Consider the following 18,566-nt stretch of genomic DNA (forward strand, 5'->3'; position numbering starts at 1 on the left):
AATGTGTATTTTACACATACAGCACATCTCAATTAGGACAACCACATTTCAAGTGCTTAATAGCCACATGTGACCATGTTGGAGGGTGCAGGTCTAGGAAAAAGGTTGTGAGGCTTTTAGCATTATGCATGGCATACCGTGAATGCTATGGTCATTCGCCATCTATGTACGGAGGGGGCTACAAAAAGTGGCCTCAGTGAGGTCCACATGGTAACATACATATTGAGTGCCAACGACCTTCAGGGTACTGACTTAGGAAGCCCCATGAAGGAGGCACCACCACTAATCTGTCACCTTATATAAATAGAACAGGATAGGACATTTGCTAAAGCAACAACTTGCTCCTATATTTTCCTTCTTCCAAGTAATGAGGTGTTAAGCAATATATTGTAATCAAAAGTTGATTTGTTAAGTTAAACATAGAGTTACCATATGACTGGACAATTCTACTAGGTATATACCGAATGTAAAACACATGCTCACACAAAAACTTGTATACAAATGTACACAGCAGCATTATTCATAATAGCCAAAAAGTGAAAACAACCCAAATGTGCACTGATGGATGAATGGATAGACAAAATGTGTGCTAGTCATACAATGGAATACTATTCAGCCATAAAATGAAATGAAGGACTGGTCCATGCTACAACATAGATGAACCTTTAAAACATTATGCTAAGGGAAAGAAGCCAGTCACAAAATATTGCATGATTCCATTTACATGAAATGTTCACAATGGACAAAACCATTGAGACAGAAAATAGATCAGCAGTTGTCAGGGACTGGGGGAGGGGAGAATTGAGAAGGACTGCTAACAGGGATGGGGGTCTCTTTCTGGGCTAATGGAAGTGTTCTGGAACTAGGCTCAGGCTCCAGACAGCCTGGGGTAAAGTCCAGATCTCACTACTCATTAGCTTTGGGACTTTGGGCAACTTTCCTCTCTCTTCTGTACCTCAGTTTCCCTTTACAATGATGATGATAAGAGTGCCTGGGCCTGTTGTGAGGACTGAGTTAACACATGTAAAAGGCTCAGAAGAGTGCCTGGCCTGTGACAGACACTTTAGGAGTGTTTTATAAATAAAAATGAATCTGACAGCATGTCAAACTTGCTTGTACTTGTTTCCTTCTGTCTGGAGCCCTCTTTTTCCATGGTAACTCCTTGCCTCTCTCCCTTGCGTACTTTGTACAAATACCGCCTCAGTGACCCTGATCACTCTGTCCCCTGCCCTTGCTTGTTTGTTTTCGTAGCATTTATCACTTTCTAATATACTCTATGGTAATTTGCTCATGAATCTTGCTTGTGGACCATCAACCCCTACTAGAAGGCAGGGATCTTATCGGCATCTAGAACAGTGGTTGACACAGGGGAGCGTGCCCCCCACCCCACCCCACCCCTGCCCAACCTCCGTGTTTTCTGAATGAATAAACAATGGTGGATACTTCTGGCCAGTGGCACTGGGGATCTGGGAGGGCAGTGAGACATACCTTTCACTGACTACACTTTGGCACCATTTTATATTTTACTATGTGCTTATGTCCTGTTCATAACAATGAAAAGTGAAAAATAAAATACAGGAAATAAAAGAGTACTTAGACGCGAGGGAGAAGGTGGTAGCATAAAGCAGGAAGACTTCAGGCACCAGTGACCAGACAAGGCTTCCAGAGCAGAGTGGGAGGCCACTGTTGCAGGCTGCCTTTAGTCTCTTAGTTCCTGAGTAAAAGTGGAATGACCCCTCAGAAATGGCATCAGTCCTAGTCTTGAAGCACAATGCGTACACAGGTTAACAAGAAGTCTTAATAAGATCTTTCATATTGTGCAATGCGTGTCCTGTACTTACGGGTACAATGAGAAATTTTTCCATGGCAAAAGGCCCGTTTCCAGGCACAGTAAACAGAAGAGTTTGCAAGAGTTGTTTGCTAACTTCCACCACTGCAGCCTGGAGAGGCCGGTGGCCCTGGTGCATGGGACTCCTTGCACAGGAACTGACAGTCTGTCTCCACAGCCTGCTAACAGTGGCCTTCCTCGTTCCCTAAGAGGCCCTCTGGAAGCCTCATAAAGATTACAAGATCCCATATAAGAGCACTAGACTTCAAATGAACTGTTTTGCTAACTTATCCCAACTAGTTTGGGATAAAACTCTGCTCTAAGTTGTCTTTGGGGTCTCCCCACCTGTCTTTGATTTCTCTCTTTCCTTCCCTGTGCTTTAATACCTCTCTGCTCTGTCCTGTCAGAAGAAAAACTGATTAGCCACTAACCCCTTGGGTGATGTAATACCCCTTCCAAGAGTTTTTGCATTTAAAAAAGTGGCCAATAGGGAGAGGAAGAAATAATAATAATGTTGTTGATGATGACAACTAGAGCTGACGAAAGCAGTTATCACTTATGGAATATGCACTGTGTACCAGGTATTCTACTAAAAAAATAAGTCCAAGTTATTTAGTCTTCCAACAACTCTGTGAGGTGGATATTATCATATCCATAAAATAGATGAAGACTGAAAAATCACGTAGTTACAAGTGGCAGATGAGAGGTTTAGAAAAAGAACTATCTCCAATGATTTTTGCTCTAAGGAATTCATTCATAGTATTCAAATACTATGAATACTGGGAAACTCTGACCCTGTAGGGAGAGAGCTGGGGTGAGTCAGACAATCACAGCAATGCTCAATAGCAATGAAACTGACAGGCAAGGCTTGAAACTTCAAACAACTTACCCTGTCTATGGCTGCCTAGGTTCAAATCCTCAGTTCGACATTCCTGAGATTAGCTGGGGCAAGTCACGTAACCTTTCTTTGCTTGAGATTATTGTTAGAATTCAATGAGATAATGCAAATAAAGTGTTTACAACAGTGCCTAGGAACATATATATGAATATACACATATATCTGTATATCTATCTCTACATATGGGCATTCAGATGCTGTATATTCTGATTGCTCTAAATTCCTACTAAGTATTATATTAGAAAACCCATAATTTATTTCTAGTTTCTCAAATAACAGAAGTGCTCTTTTATCTGATTTTACAATGTAGTTGTTGATCCATTTTCTACAGGTTTTTTTGTTGAAAAGGTGACATAATAGAACTTGGAAGGTAGATACTCCAAATCCCATTTCCCTAAGACAATAATTATTTTTATTTTTGCATATTGCCTTCAAGTTTTGCTAATTCTGAGAAGCTACATAGAGAGGACACTGTACTGAATCATATTTAGGTTTTTGTCATATTGTCACAAAGTAGCTGTATGACTTTAATGAAGTTACATAACTGCCCTTTGCCTTAGTTTTCCAAAGTATAAAATAAAGGGATAAAACCAGATGATCTTTAAGATCCCTCTAGATCTAACAGTCTATGATTTTGTCAATAATCTACTTTTTTTGGTTTTCATAGTATTCACAGGAACTTGTATATATAAAGTACATGTAAAACAATGTTTACAAAGTTAATTAACTTCCTAAACTATGTTTGGGAAATAAGGTTTCACGAATAATGAGTTCTGCAAAGGTAAAGTTACCATTAAAAACCTCAGGAATTTCAAAAGTAGCTCCCCAAATTACCAAAAATCTGTAAAAATTAATATCTTAATACATGCATCATATATATATATCATATATGTTCACAACTAAAGCATTAACAATTCAAAGCATTAATTATAAGTAATACATTAATTTGATCAGACAATTCTAATCTTTGTTGACATACAGTTATTGATTCATAATGTAAATATGAAAATACTACATCGGTTTAGTTTTTCCATATGGTATTGCTAATTTTTAAAGTTTTCCTATAAGAAAATCAAAGAGGGAGAAACAAAGAAATAAAGGAGCATTTCTTTTTTCTTTTTTTTAATTTTAATTTATCAATATACAATGTAGTTGATGTTTGTGTCCCTTTACTAATTTAAAGGAGGATTTCTATCTGACATATCAGATTGGCAGAAACATGTCAGTGTAAAAGCCTAAAATCTCTATAACTATTAATGCAGTGTATCACTCACTGTCTCCTGCTCCACCCCTCGGCACGTAACTTGGTATATATAACTTTTCTAGAGGCAATTTGTCAGTACTAATCAAGAGATTAAATATGTCCCTACTCTCTAGTCAGGTAAGTCCACTTACAGAAATTTGTAATAAAAATAATAATAAGTGCACAAATGCTTTGCCACAGAATTATATATAAGTGTAAAGAACTGGAAACAATCTAAATGACCAAAAATAGAGGAATCACTAAATAACTGATGTTACACATATGTTAAATATATGTATATAAGAATATATACACTTATGATATATGTGTATTTATGTATATGTACGTAGACATGTTTCCTGCCTCAGCCAGATCAGAATATAGACACCAGGGGTGCTCATTGCTACTGGATTAGTCATCATTTTTAGGCTTTTTCTGTGAACAGGGGAGCTAGGAAATGTACCTATACATATACATAGATTGTAAGTTTATGGCAATAACTTCCAATTCAAATTCAGGATTACAGGGTTTTTACCTAAGCTCTTCTATTTTACATCTATATCCCCTTCCTCCCATGCTGAGAATACTGATTCTCAAGGACACCAAGCATGATAGAAGTAGAATATCCAAAAATTAATATTTGTTTATCTTATATTACCCAGAATAGCAATATTGACACTACCATCAACAATATGATTAGCAAAAACTGTTACAAATGTTCCTGCAGGGTTTTTTTTTTTTTTTTTGTCCTTAGGATATATCCAATCAGGAATATATAGTCAAATTATTGTGTTTTGTTTTGGTTTGGTTTTTGGCAGGTGTTCGGTACAGGAATTAAACCTTGAACCTTAGTGTTATCGGCACCACACAAATTAGTGTGTTTTAAGGTTACTTAAAATAGTTCTCTGTATGCCACCAAATGGATACACAATTAGGTTTTTTTTAAAAAATTATGAATTGCATTTTAAATAATATTTTCATAATTATGTAAAATATTTACATGATTCCAAGGTCAAATGTACAAAACAAGGTAAAATCAAAGAAGTCTAGTTTCCATCCCCTCCTCACCACTCTATTCCTTTCACCTATTATTAGCTACTATTATTTTGTGATGTTTATCCTTGAATTATTTGTTTTTTCATATAAGCAAATATATACACATACATATATCTGTGTGTGTATGCATGTATATATGTGTGTGTATATAAGTATATAAGTACATATATATCCATTCTTACATATATGGTAGCATCCTATGCTCACTTTTACCCCCATTTTTTTAAAGATCAATCCTTAATAAATATATCTAAAGATTCCTAATTTTATTTTATAGCTATATAGAACTCCATTGATGTTCAACCAGTCCTTTATTAATGGACATTTGAGTTATTTCTAGTCTTCTGCTATTATAAATAGTTTCTGTTGTATGGTTTTGTATTCTATTTATATATATTAAAGTCTTAACTATAAATAGATTTTTACTATGTGGAAATATGCAAGATGAGCCTACACCATCTTATACTAAAAAGCAGGGGAACTATCAAAGACTACTAGAGCTGTGCCAAAAGAGGTCAAGAGCCAATCTGGAGATATTGCCACAGACCAAAGAGACAAAATTTGAGCATTAATAAGAATAATAAATGAGATGTACTGAAATGCATTAAATATGTTCCAATTAATGAGTTTAAGTAATAATTAAAAAAAAAATAAAAACCAAAAGCTATTTAAAATAAGAAGACCAAACACCATTGGTACATGCCAGAAAATCAATGAATAATAAGATTAAAAATTACAATTTTTGCAATCCTTAATGTACTAATGGATCTAGGTAATACCACAAAAGAAGAGACTATTAGACATTACGCACCTCCTAATAACAAAACACACCACTACCTATGAAGCAGTCTTGCCAAAAAAAAAAAAATCTAAATCTGATAAAACCTGTAGGTAGTTATAGGAAATACAGAGGACAGAGGAACATGTTAAACTATACCATGGAGCTGTAAACAGAAAAATCCAGGTCATGGGAAGTTCTACAGCACAAACAACTTGGTTTCTTCAACAAATAAATTGCAAGGAAAAAAATTATAGGGTGGTAATACATACAGTAAAAGAGATTTAAGAGACATCGCAACCAATCTCAGTGTATGAATCTTATTTGGATTCTGCTTCAAACAAGCAAACTATAAAAATAAGTTCTTACATCCATGAGACAACTGAAAATTTGATCAACAGACTGAATGTTTCATACTATTAAAAAATTATTCTTAATTAATTTAGATGTGGTAATGGTTATGTTTTTAAAAAGTCCTTACCTTTTAAAGATCCACATTGCAATATTTATGAATGAAATAATACAATATCTAGAATTTGCTTCAAAATAAGACCAGTGGGGGAGAGGATGGGGACACTGATGAGCTGGCTATGCACTGATGGGTACATAGGGTTCACCATGCTGTGTACTTTTGTTTATGTTTTATATTTTCTATAATAAAACATTGATATTCATTTTTATATAATGGATATTTTCGGGAGTGTGTGCATGTGTATAAGTGTCCATTGCAAGGAAATACAACAAAATGTTAATGGTGATTACCTCTGGGTGATAGAATTATGGATGACTTGATGATTTTTACTTTCATTTTTTACTCTGCTGTATATTCTATATTTTTAAACCGCACGTGTATTCTTCATAATCAGAAAAAAAATTATTTAAAGAGACAAATTAATTGTTTAACAGTGCCATTTTTATAATTCAACTATAATTCATTTTTGTTGCAGTGCATTATATTTAAAAATATAATTGGGCAAGGCTAATTATTTAATATTTAATTACATTTAGTTTTGAGTGGGAACAGATAATAGTTTATGAAAATATAGCTCTAAAGTAAAGCTTGAGGTTTGGAAATTCTGTCGTTTGGTGTAATAGGATAATCTTAAATTTATAGCTTAGGAGTGAACAGTTAATTTTTTTCACTTTCTTACGTAACACAAAAAACAACTGATCCAGTTTGGCACTAATTTTCTCCTCCAAAGTCACCTCTGTGCTGAAATCCAGCACTGCAGGTTTCAGTCAAGTAAGTTAAAAATGAGAAAAGATTTCTTAGCAAAATTTCTTGTAATTTTACTATAGCGTTAGTTCCTGGCAACTTGGGAGAGTCCTTTTTTCATAGTTAAGTGGGTCAGAGGGAATGCTTGTCTTTACCACTTTCTGATATGCAGAGAGAACAAGAAGTTGTCATAAATCACTCCTTTTGTATCACTCAAATAATAAGTGTAAGGCCATGACAGTAGGTGCAATTAAAGAAAAATAGAGACAATAGATATTTTTAGTCTATTACAGTTAATATGAAGTACTGCATGGTTTGTCATTCAATCATGAGAAAATTAGTCCTTTAATAAAATTTTTATAAATCAACCTATAAAAACAAGTATATTTTGGAATTATATATATAATTATATCATCTGAATATTCTATAATTAGATAACTGTTTCTTTATTTATTTTGAAATAAAGATATTTTATTTAGCTAATTTTCCTTCTTCTTTTTGTTCACCTGTCATTTTCTCCTAAATAAACCATAGTCGGCTCCTGTTACGAAATGTATTAACAGATTATCATTGAACTACCTTTTTGTTCTGAATGTAGACTTTACGCAAAGTCAGAGGTAGATGTAGTTATTCATTTGGAGGTAAAGTTTTCTGATTTAACAAATGGCTAGAGGCAGATAGCATCGATTTGGGTTCATTTGAGTTTCCAAGGATTATTCTATGCTTTGCATAAATTCAATTTCCAAGTGCAACTATGTTCCAGGTTTTGAGATGAGTATTTTCATATATAATCTCAATCGTTCCCCTGTGAAAGAGTTATTGTACAGAGAGGTTAAGTTGCTTGCTCAAGGTCACACAGTCATCTAATTATTCCAAATCTTGTGTTACCACTTTTAAGTTATGAAAAATGGAGACTGAGAGTATTTGTCACAGTTCTTGGTGCCTAGTACGGAGCCTTGTACTAGAAAGTATGTCAAGTCAGTTCAAAGGCTGAGATCTATCTGATTGTAAAAACAGGGTACTTGGCCTCCCCCATACCCTGGCAGAAGTGCAGGAAGTGCAAGGTAACTCAGTGTCAGAGCAAAGATGGAGCCAGCCTTGGGGGAACGTGCTCTCATGCAGAAATCAACTAAAGGATCCAGGAGAAAGGAGAGGGCAATCTGCTCTTCACAGCAGCAAAGCAGTGCTAGCATTCTGCCTTGATCTTTTAACAAACTTAAGAAGGTTCAGACATCTTTAAGCCTGGGAATAACCAGTGTTTTCACTTGGTGACCGTCAAACTAAAGATCAACCCTGAGAAAGCTGATTCTTGACATATTTCCAACAAGGGTCACTTGTTTCATCCCAATGGACTCAGAGTTAAGAAGCAAAAGCCTCAACTTTCGTAAATTATATGTTTGAAATACTGAGAGTTCTAATTAGACGTTTACCTCAAATGCCAGCAGAGCCTACTCTATTCGTTTAGTTATAGCTTTATAAAAAACCGTTTGTTTGGGATGTGGTTTTCTAAAGCAATTTATCTTCAGGCTTAGTAAAAGAATGGAATATGTGAGAAAAGATTTTCCAACTTTTGTTGACTCAGTGATGAAAAGGAAAAACTTGTTTATAAGAATCTGTATGAAAAATAATTGATCTAAGAAACTTGAAATGTCACATACGAAATGCTAAATCCTATTATAAATTTCAAACATGATTTATAAAACATACCTCTGTTCTAGCTATTAATACTGCAGAATCATCCTGATGGGCATCAACTGGGCATCAAATGAACTATTCCTATAAGGCTGAACTAGAGTTACTACTAGGAACATTTCATTTGTGGAGACATAAAGACAGGTTAAACGACACCTTTTAAGCGGACTTGAACTAAGGGATAATAGAAATAAATAGGAACAACAAAAATAAAACATGACTAAACTCCGCTGCTGCTGTCAAAACAAATGTTTCCAAGGACCCAAAGCCAAGAAAAAAGAAATCCATTAACACAAAGGCGCAGGTAATCAGTTGAATCTACTAATCTCCATAAATGACAAAACACTAAAAAACAAACAAAACCCCAAAATCCCACCTGCCTTTTTCTGCCCTACTGTCTAGCACAGAAATCCCAGCCTGCAGTTAATTTTAAAATTACCCTAGCTCCAAAAATTATGGGAGACAGGTGTCTTAAAAACACAGTAGCTTTGATTATATAGGTCATGTGGACATTAACATAAGTATAATCATTGGGCAAGGGGTAACCTACTTCATCAATCTGAATAACCAATTCTATCTCAGATTTGCCACAGAGCCAACCCAACTTAATTATTAAGGTACAATAATATTAGATTGAACTATTTTTTAATACAGGAATTTTGATTATAGAGAGAAAGCTTGGACAATTTAAGCAATTATGTGCTTCATTTCTCCTTCTCTTTATCTCCAGTCTCACTAATATACAAACTATTGAATTTCACTTGTTTCATTCTTAATGTTTTACATCTTGTCTTCTTCTTTTTAGAAAAATTTGAACTAGATTTCAAAAGGCTGCAGGATAAGTGTTGGTGGCTAGTTCCTATGAGTAACAAGTCACAATCTCTAGAGCCCAGACAGCTGCCCCGGAAAAGAACAGACCAAATTCTGGCTGCCCCCCAAAACCCTGCATACCTAAAACAGAAAATCTAAAGCTTGTACCATGATGCTGGTCAGAGGTTATGTTAATGTACATTCTGGATTTCACCATACCTCTCCCAAAACACCATGGATGCATGACCTACACAACCCACCTTGTATCTACATTGCCATTTCTTCTCATTGGGGTGTAACATCTGCTAAAGAGCAAGGTCTCTTGAAAGAAAACTGAACTTGGGGTAGAAGTCCAAGTGTGTGTGTTCCAGCTTTTCAGGGGGTTAGTTAAGATAGTAGGTAAGTATGTGCCTGCTAAAGCCAGACTGTGTAGGTATAAATACTGGTTTTCTACTTTCTAGCTAAGTGATTCTAGGCAAGTCATTTAAATCTGTGCCCCAGTTTTCTCATTTATAAAGTGGCAATGATATCAATAACTACCTTATAGGGTGGTTGTGAGGATAAAATGTTTTTAAAGGGTTTAGAATAGAGCCTCAGGTATCCTAAGCACTCAATAAATGTTAGCAATTATTATTACTAGCTGCATGACCTTGGCAATCTCATCTAACCTCTATAAGACTCTATTTCATCTTCTCTACAAGAAGGGTCACAATCTCACATGGTCTTTACGAAGACCAAACTCAAATAATATATCATATGTGGAGTTATTTTTAAAGGATAATCAAGAATTAGACAACTCCTTCAATCAAGTAGAATTAGTCCCTTTCTGCTCTGTGCTTCCATAATATTTAATACACACACACCTGCTACAGCACTTGCCACACTGTATCACTGGCGTTTGCTTACCTGTGCATGTCCCCCACTACGGTGCATCCTGTGATTCACCTCTGCACCCTCAGTACATTGGGCTTACCTGACAAAGGACAGGTACTCAATACTTGATTTAGTGAATATTGTCCAAATGATTGAGCAAAAATTCTCAAGGCTTTTCCAGGAACGACGGACTAGCACTTTTGCTGAGCATTCTCAGTAGACCACCCAGAAACGTGCTTGTTTTTCTTCTGGAGCAATATATTGAGATTCTGTCATTTCAGATGCAGCCAATTTTGTGTGGTTGCATTTGTTCATTCTTTTCACTTAATAAATAAGTATTGAGCACCTACTGTGTGCCACGTCCTATGCTGGGCTCCATACAGTGCACTACAAATGGCAAATTCCCAGATTAATTTAGTCCCTGCATACTAGATATAAAAGGAACCCATATGCTATAGAATCATCTGCCCCTTGAGACAATAAACTCCTTAGTTTGATTATATCATTAGAGTGATAATCTCAGGGTAGAAAAGAATGGTTCTCTAGAGGTAAGTGTCCTTGTAGAATAACAATTAAGTTCACAGATCTGAATGCCTAGGTTCAAATCCCGTATCTGTTTTGCACTAAGGTGTAAGACCTTGCGAAAATTCCTTAACCTTTCTAAGCCTTACTTTCCTCATCTGAAAAATAGAGATAGTAGGATTGATGTGAATATTAGAAATGATAACCATGTTACTCACTTATTATGATGCTTTCCATGCAGTAAGCACTCAGTAAGTGTTTGCTATTATGATAAATCTTACTTTCCCCACTCCCTCACCCAGTGTTTGTCCATCAAAAGGGACATGACTGCCCAACTTGCAGGCACCATACCACCAGGGTCAGGAAATTTACTGCCTCCAGTAGTTGTCCACTTGATTACTGAGCAAATCTAATTGTTGATAAATTCCAGTACGTTGAAATATACATGCTCATGCCTTCCACTCACCGGTCCTCAATCTGTCATTCAGGATTACCCAGAAGAAATTAAATCTCTCTTCTGTTGGATAGCCCCTCAATCTATGCTACTTATCTCCCTCCCCCTCAAACGCCACCCCCCACAACCTCCAATCCTTTTGTTATTTCTGAAGAACGCTGTTTACCAGATCCCTTATTATCCTTTTTACTTTTCTCAAATAATCTTGTTTGTCAATGTCTCTGAATGTCTGAAGCCCAGAATTCATAAAACAGAACAAATGTGGCCTGATCACTGGTGAGTACTAGACAGCTAGTTCCCCTCTTGAACGCTGTACTGCTATTGATACAACAAATAAAAGGTTTATCTTTTTTGGAAGCTAAGTCACACAGAGAGTTGACTCATCATCTACCTAACAATCAACAGGAGACTCTAAATCTTCCTGATGTGTGCAGTTGTAAGCTATCCCGCCCCCACCCTGTACTTACACGATTGAATTTCAGGATCTTTGAGTTCTTTATATTTGTACCCATCAAACTTTCTTTTGTTAGATATGACTCATTATTACATTTTGTCAGAATCTGAGGGGAGGGAATCCTGATTCTATCCTCCAACTTACTTGTTATCCTTTCTAGTTGTGTGTCATCTGTAAATTTGTTCAGTATGCCATCAGTGTTGTCATCTGAGTCACCAATAAGTATTGGGGGACTTAAGTGAGACTTGCATTAGATCCCCAGAGACCTGGGTTTGCATTAGTCTTAAAAAAAAACCCCAACTTTTAAAAGTCATCATTCATTCAACCAACAAATATTTACTGAGTACCTTCTATGTGCCAGATACTGTTCCAAGTGCTGAGCATATCCTGCTGAACAACACAAATCCCTGCCCTCATGAAGCTTACATCCTAGTAGGGGAGATAGGCAATCAACAAATAGGAAGATAAATAAGTAACACTAAGTGATATGAAAAAGAAAAGCAGGTAAGAGGTGGAGAAGCTTGACAGTGGGATGGAGCGGGGGTTGTGTGTAGGCAGCGTGGCTGAAGCAGAGCTGTTCGTGCAGTCTGCCTGTACTACTCATGCCCTGCATTCTTCATGTGCATCTGGCCCAAAAGGGGGTCCCAGAGTGGGCAGCAAGTCTTTCTGGTTTCTCAACATCCACTTTTTTCTATGTGGAGTCAGATTAGACAAAAAAAAATCATTAGAACAATGGTGAAGAATTTAGATAGTCACGAAACAAAAAAGAAAATTTGAAAGGACACAATTCCTCAGGAGACCTCACAATACATCTCCATACACGTAGCATATTCAAACACTATAAGAACAACCAGACTAGCCAGGAGGTCAGGCACATCTGATGAAGACTCCAGAGGGGAGAATGTTACAAGTATTGCTCCACAGGTACAGTATATGGTTGCAAATGAAATAACAGAGAAAAAACTGAAAAGCTCACACTTACCTCATTCCAATCCCCATGATCTCAAGTGTGGAGTAGGTTATGAATCCAACAGTCTGTGGAGAGTCGGGAGGATGGAATGCTTGGGTGACCCCAAAACACTGCTCCAAAAGTCTGGATATTGAACTCTGGAAAAGAAGCCCATAAGGGACAGATTGGAAATCTACCTCTATTAACTACTCTTTGCTCATGATTCTAATGTTTATAAGTTCTTGTAAATATTTTTAATCTTCAAATCCCTTTGATGTGAGAGAGACTTGATAAATCCTTGTTTAGTAAAATATTAATTGCATCCTCTGATTGGAAATTTATATTCTCACCATGATACTTTTGTGTGTGTGTGTGACCGGTAAGGGGATCGCAACCCTTGTTGTGGTGTCACCCGCACCGCGCTCAGCCAGTGAGCACACCGGCTGTCCCTATATAGGATCCGAACCCACGGCGGGAGCACCTCTGCACTCCCAGTGCCGCACTCTCCCGAGTGTGCCACAGGGTCAGTCCATGATACTTTTGATATTTATATTCATTCATCCATTGTGATCTACTCATCTTTTGTACGAAATCCTTTGTTGGTGCAAGGAATACAAAAGTGAATAGAATAAATATGGTCCCTGCTATAGGAACCTCACAGTAGAGGGTAAGATAGAAACATGAAAGGCAGCTCTGATAAAGCAGTGTGTTGTGTGTTACAAAGAGAAAAGTACCAAGAGCTCTAGGAGGGTCACCTAATCTAGGTTTTGGGAGAGTTGGAAATTAGTGACTTCTACATGGAGACTTACAAGGTGTGAAGGAATTAGTCAGATAAGGAGGTGGAGAAGTCTGTTTCAGGCAGAGGGCCCAGCATATGCAAGTTTTGGAAGTAACAGAAATGACTGCATGCTGAGTATCTGAGTGCTGAAAGCAGTTCAGTATAGCTGAGCAGAGTATCAGCCAGAGAGTCAGAGATGAGGCTGGGAAGGTAAGCATGACCAAATGATGCAGAAATTTACGAGCTGTGTTATAGAGGAGGTAGAATCTACTGAAATTTGTGATTGATTAAATTATGGAGTTTTGGAGGGGAAGAAGTCAAGCCTGGGGGTTGGATTTTTGGCTTGAACAGCAGCGTGGATAGTGATGCCACTCAATAAGATAGCAAAAATCCAAATACAGAATCAAGCAGGTTTGGGGAAGAAGGTGACGTGTTCAGCCTTGGACGTGTCTGTTTTGTGATGCCTGGGGAATGTTCACTGAGCAGAAGCAGGCAGTTTGATTTAGAAGTCCGAGGATACAGGTTTAGGGGTCATCAGTACATGACAGACAACAATAGAGTTCACAGGGATGAATGAGATACCCTGGGAGATTGTGCCAGGGAAGAGAAAAGGAGGGAACCCAGAGGAACACTGAAGCTTAAAGGATGGGCAGAGAAAGGATCCCTGAAAAACAGAGAGTGAGAAGGTGCAGCTAGAGACATAGGAGGGAAACAAGAAGGTAAGGATCACAGAGGACAAGGGAAAAGCACTTTCCCAGAAGTGGGTTGTGGTCAACAAAGGCAAATGCTGTCAAGAGCTCAGCAAAGAAAGACTGACAAGCGCCTACCGGATGAGCACCAAGGAGACATCCTGCCCGTCCGGCAAGGGGCAGGGTCGGCAGAGGCAGAAATCAAGTCACGGTGAGTTGAGGAATAAGTGAAACCAAAGAATGTAGGCAGCTGTTTCAAATTTTTGCCTTAAAAGTGGCAGACATAATCCCTAGATTTTCTTCCTAAGCATGGGGAAACTGGATCACCATGAAGGCACACCTTAAAGGATCTTTGAGATCCCTTATCACCTTTATATGAGGTCAGCTGACTACATGGCAAAGCTTGTGGTAGACATGCCCTGTGTGCTGGACAGCGATCCAACAACCAGTGCTGCACTTGGCTAAAACTGCAGAGGAAACCAAATCTGCCTTTGTGTGCTCCTCCTAACTTGCCTTCTGCACCTGCCCCTGTCACCAGGACTCGCAGGTCCACACAGGCTTCCTGGACCAAGGCTCACTGTGATGCATGAATGAATACCTGACCTCTCTGAGCAGTCCACCTATGAAATGACCTGCATAGGAACGAATCTGGTCAGACACAATTACTGTCATTGTGTCTTACCTATTGTCATGGCTCACGTATTGGGACCAGTGAAAAGGAGGGGAGAGGAGTTGATCACCTTGGAGTCTGGAACAGGCAGCTGGTCCCACAGCTGGCCAAGCAGCTCTCTAAGCAGGAGGCCTCTCTGAGAAAATCCAGAAGCCAAAATAAATGAGCCAGGTGGAAAACAGATGACCATATCTGCAAGCAATGCTGAAGGTTGGCCCTAGGAGTGAAGGTGAACTAGGACATAAAGGATGGACATCATTTTGGACAAGAGGGGAGGGACAGGGGGCAGTCCAAGAGCAGCGACCAAAGAACTGAAGCTATTACATACACACAGAGGCCAGACACGATTATGCTGTACAGCTGCGTACACCACCACCAGCTCTCTGTTGCCCTGAATCCTCCCAGGGTACAGTTCTCAGCCCTTCATGATACAAAGTGAAGTTTCTGACATTCATAATTCCCCAATCCTTATTTCTACAACCCCCCTCTCCTGCCATTGTAACCTTATATTCCGAGAAGATGATAGGAAACTCTAGCTGGGGAGTGCGATGGGGTGCACATAGGTATTGATGGTAACTAGGCTGAAGAAGTTGTAGTAATAGCTGTCCCTATACTAAAAACAAGGAGCGGAAGTAAAGGCCTTACACAGTTAATTTAGGCCCTAAATCAGTACAAAAACCAGCTGCATGGCTTGATTAGCAGAAACATCATTTCATTTCAGGATACCTAGGTTTTCTACAAGGCACACTATGACTGAACTGAAAGGGTTAACTGTCTTCAGCTTGTGATTAGAACACAGAGAAGAGATAAAAAACAATGGTAAATAGCACACACGCATACAATATTTTTGCCTTGTGCACAGACAGGGTAAGCTACACACACTGAGTTATCAGCTAAAGATTTTTTTCTCATTTCACTCGTCAATAATCATTAACCCAATGGATATTGCTTAAAGCAGAGTTTTCATCTAATTCTCATTCAACAGGATTGAAAAGGAAAAACTAAATAATAATACCTCATTTGTGTATAATGCTTGTCTTTCAAAGAAGACATCATAAGCCCTTTTAGACTATCTAATTTACAGTTACAGCACTTTTATAATGTAAATACTAGTAAAGGCTGTTACCATTTCGCAAATTACGCATGAAAGAAACTGAGGCATGTGAGAATGAAATGACTGGTTCAATGTAACTTTCATTTTAGAGATGTCACAGCTGGCTTATTTTTCATTTTTTTAATGGAAAAAAACTTTAAAACTATGAATAATAAAACTATGCTTTAGATAAATATGTTTATTAAGGTGTACCTTGTCCTTAAATTTTAAAATGAAAAATATCTTGTTTAAAAGAAAAAGCAAAGACCCAAATATTCATGTGTTCCACAGATAAAATCTCTCTCAAAAATCTAGATCTAAGCCAGTCAGATGCTACTACCCAGCTCTGCTTTATCATCAGCACAGTTCTCATAATCTTGTGCCACACACATTACGAGCCAATTGTGTGTATCACTCCCCTCTCCTTATGCATTACATTTCAATAATCTTGTCATCTCAGTTGGATTTGGAGAATACCTTTATATACACAAATTCTGCATAATATGTAAAGTCATTGATATTCTTTTATTAGCTTCAATTTAGGGGGTAACGTTTTTTCTGATCTTTTCACGTATGCATTCACTCATTCATTCACACACTCAAGCATTCATGCCTCCATTCAACAAACATTGATTATGTGCTCAAAATGTACAAGCACTATTCTAGATGCAAAGGATAAAAATAGAAATAAGACAAAATCACAGACTTCAAGAAACTCACAGCCCAATAAGGGAGCCAGGAGAGTAAACAATTGGAGTTCACTGTGGTAGGTATGGAGACGGTTACACACAAAAATGGTTTGAGGAGCACAGAGAGGTGATCTGTTTCTGTCTCAGAGGGTGAGGAAGGCCTCCTACAGAAGGAGCTCCCAGAGCTGAGCACAACAGGAAGAAGAGTATTTGGGTATTGCAGGTACAGGGAAGAGCATGGGCAAAGGCACAGACAAATAAGAGCACACTATGCATTTGGAGAACTACGGGAAACGTGGTACAACCGGAGGTTCTTCAATTATTCTATGGATGGTTCTATCTCACAATCCAGGCCCTGGACATCCCATAAGTGATAGAGGGGAATGTATGGTTCTCAGTCATGTAAGTAAAACCACATTCTATGTGGAATCTGTACCAAAGTGCCTTTTGAAACTTTGACTATTTGAGGAATATCACATAGAGAACAGCACGAAATCAAAGTTGGGGTCTGTTCTACCCAAGGCCTGTATTCTTCATATTTCATTACTGTTATACTCCAGGGGGCAACAGGTAGGAACAGCCTATTTATTCATCAAATCTAGGTGATCACTGAGCCCATCTCCATTATTATTTCAATATAAAATTTTTTATATAGAAATACTTTGAAATACAGCATTTTCAAATACACTGTTGGATGGGCAGATTTTTCCCATTCCCCCCTTCCTGACTATTCAGACTTGGTGCAGTCCAGTCCACAGAAGGATGACAGCCAGCCTTATAGGCTTCTTAACAACAACCCCACACACTAACAAGAGGTGTTTGGAAATAGTCTCTGAAAATTCTACACCCAAGTTCCTGCAGGGTCAGCTCTTCCCTGAGGCCCCTGCTGAGACCTGCATAGGACTTTATGAACTGGGCCAGAGGAGATGAAATGAAGCACAACAAAACTCATACAGAATCCTCGCTAGGATCACCCTACTGCCTGGAATTCTGTTGTCATTTACCCCAAAATCACATCCTTGTTTCTACTTGGGAATTTTTCAGAGATGCGAAGAATTCAAAATAACTCATGTATCTATTTTGGCTCTTGACCCATCGCGGAATCCTCTCTAAGACATCATTTCTTCATTCATCCAATTTTCACCCATTCGGTAAGCATCACTTCCTCATTTCTGCCCACCTATTGAAGCCAGTCCAATCAGCCTTTTGCCAGTTACTCCACTAAAAACATACCTTTGAGGGTCGCAGTGACCTCTCTGATGTCAAATCCAGTGGTCAATCTCGGTCCTCATCTTGGCACTGATGATCGCTGCCTCCTACTGAAACACTTCCTGCACTTGGCTTCCATCACACCACACTTCCTCCTACCTCAGTGATCATTCCTTCTCAGTTTCTTTTTCTCAGAATGTTGGAATTCCCCGTGGGTTTGTCCCTCTACAATTGCCCATCCAGTACATTATTCATTTATTTTTTTTACTTTTTTAAAAACGTTTTCTTTCTTTTTTGTGTGTGCTTTGTTTTCGGTTTTTTTTTTTTTTTAAGTCCACTACTTTAAATATCATCAACTCTCGTCCCGATGTATCCCCTGAATTCCAGACTTGGAAGTTGGAGAGGGTTCCTTTTCCTAGAGGTGCTGACGTTTCAGTTGGGCACTGAAGGAGGAGATGGATTGGCTAAGGGGGAAAGTGGCTTTTTTGGTAAGGGGACTAGAATGAAAAAAGGCCTGAAGGTATGAAAAAGAAAACTATCTTCAAAGACAAAAGTCTGGAATAGACTGGAAATGACTAGTAAGGTAGGTTGTAGGTATATTGTGAAGAACTTTGATTTACAGCTAAGGAATCTGGAGTTTATAGTGAAGACAATTATAGAGGTTC

The 18,566-nt window shown here is 38.1% G+C and overlaps 1 protein-coding gene across 6 annotated transcripts in view; it reads right to left on the reverse strand.

Annotated features, from left to right (window-relative positions):
• MKLN1 (muskelin 1) overlaps positions 1–18,566 on the reverse strand; it is a 335,447-nt gene that overhangs the window by 300,188 nt on the left and 16,693 nt on the right. For 2 of the 6 annotated variants that reach the window (XM_063099591.1, XM_063099577.1), the window contains exon 1: positions 12,807–12,891. Coding sequence is in view for 1 of the 6 variants with exons in the window: in XM_063099596.1 (XP_062955666.1) it covers positions 12,807–12,931 (125 nt within the window). In the remaining 5 variants the exon portion in view is untranslated. Of the gene's footprint in view, positions 1–12,806; positions 12,932–18,566 lie in introns of those variants that run through there. The other 4 variants (XM_063099596.1, XM_063099582.1, XM_063099583.1 and 1 more) reach the window with 4 other exon arrangements.

This window comes from Cynocephalus volans, chromosome 6, assembly GCF_027409185.1.
Source record: "Cynocephalus volans isolate mCynVol1 chromosome 6, mCynVol1.pri, whole genome shotgun sequence".
NCBI lineage: Eukaryota > Metazoa > Chordata > Mammalia > Dermoptera > Cynocephalidae > Cynocephalus > Cynocephalus volans.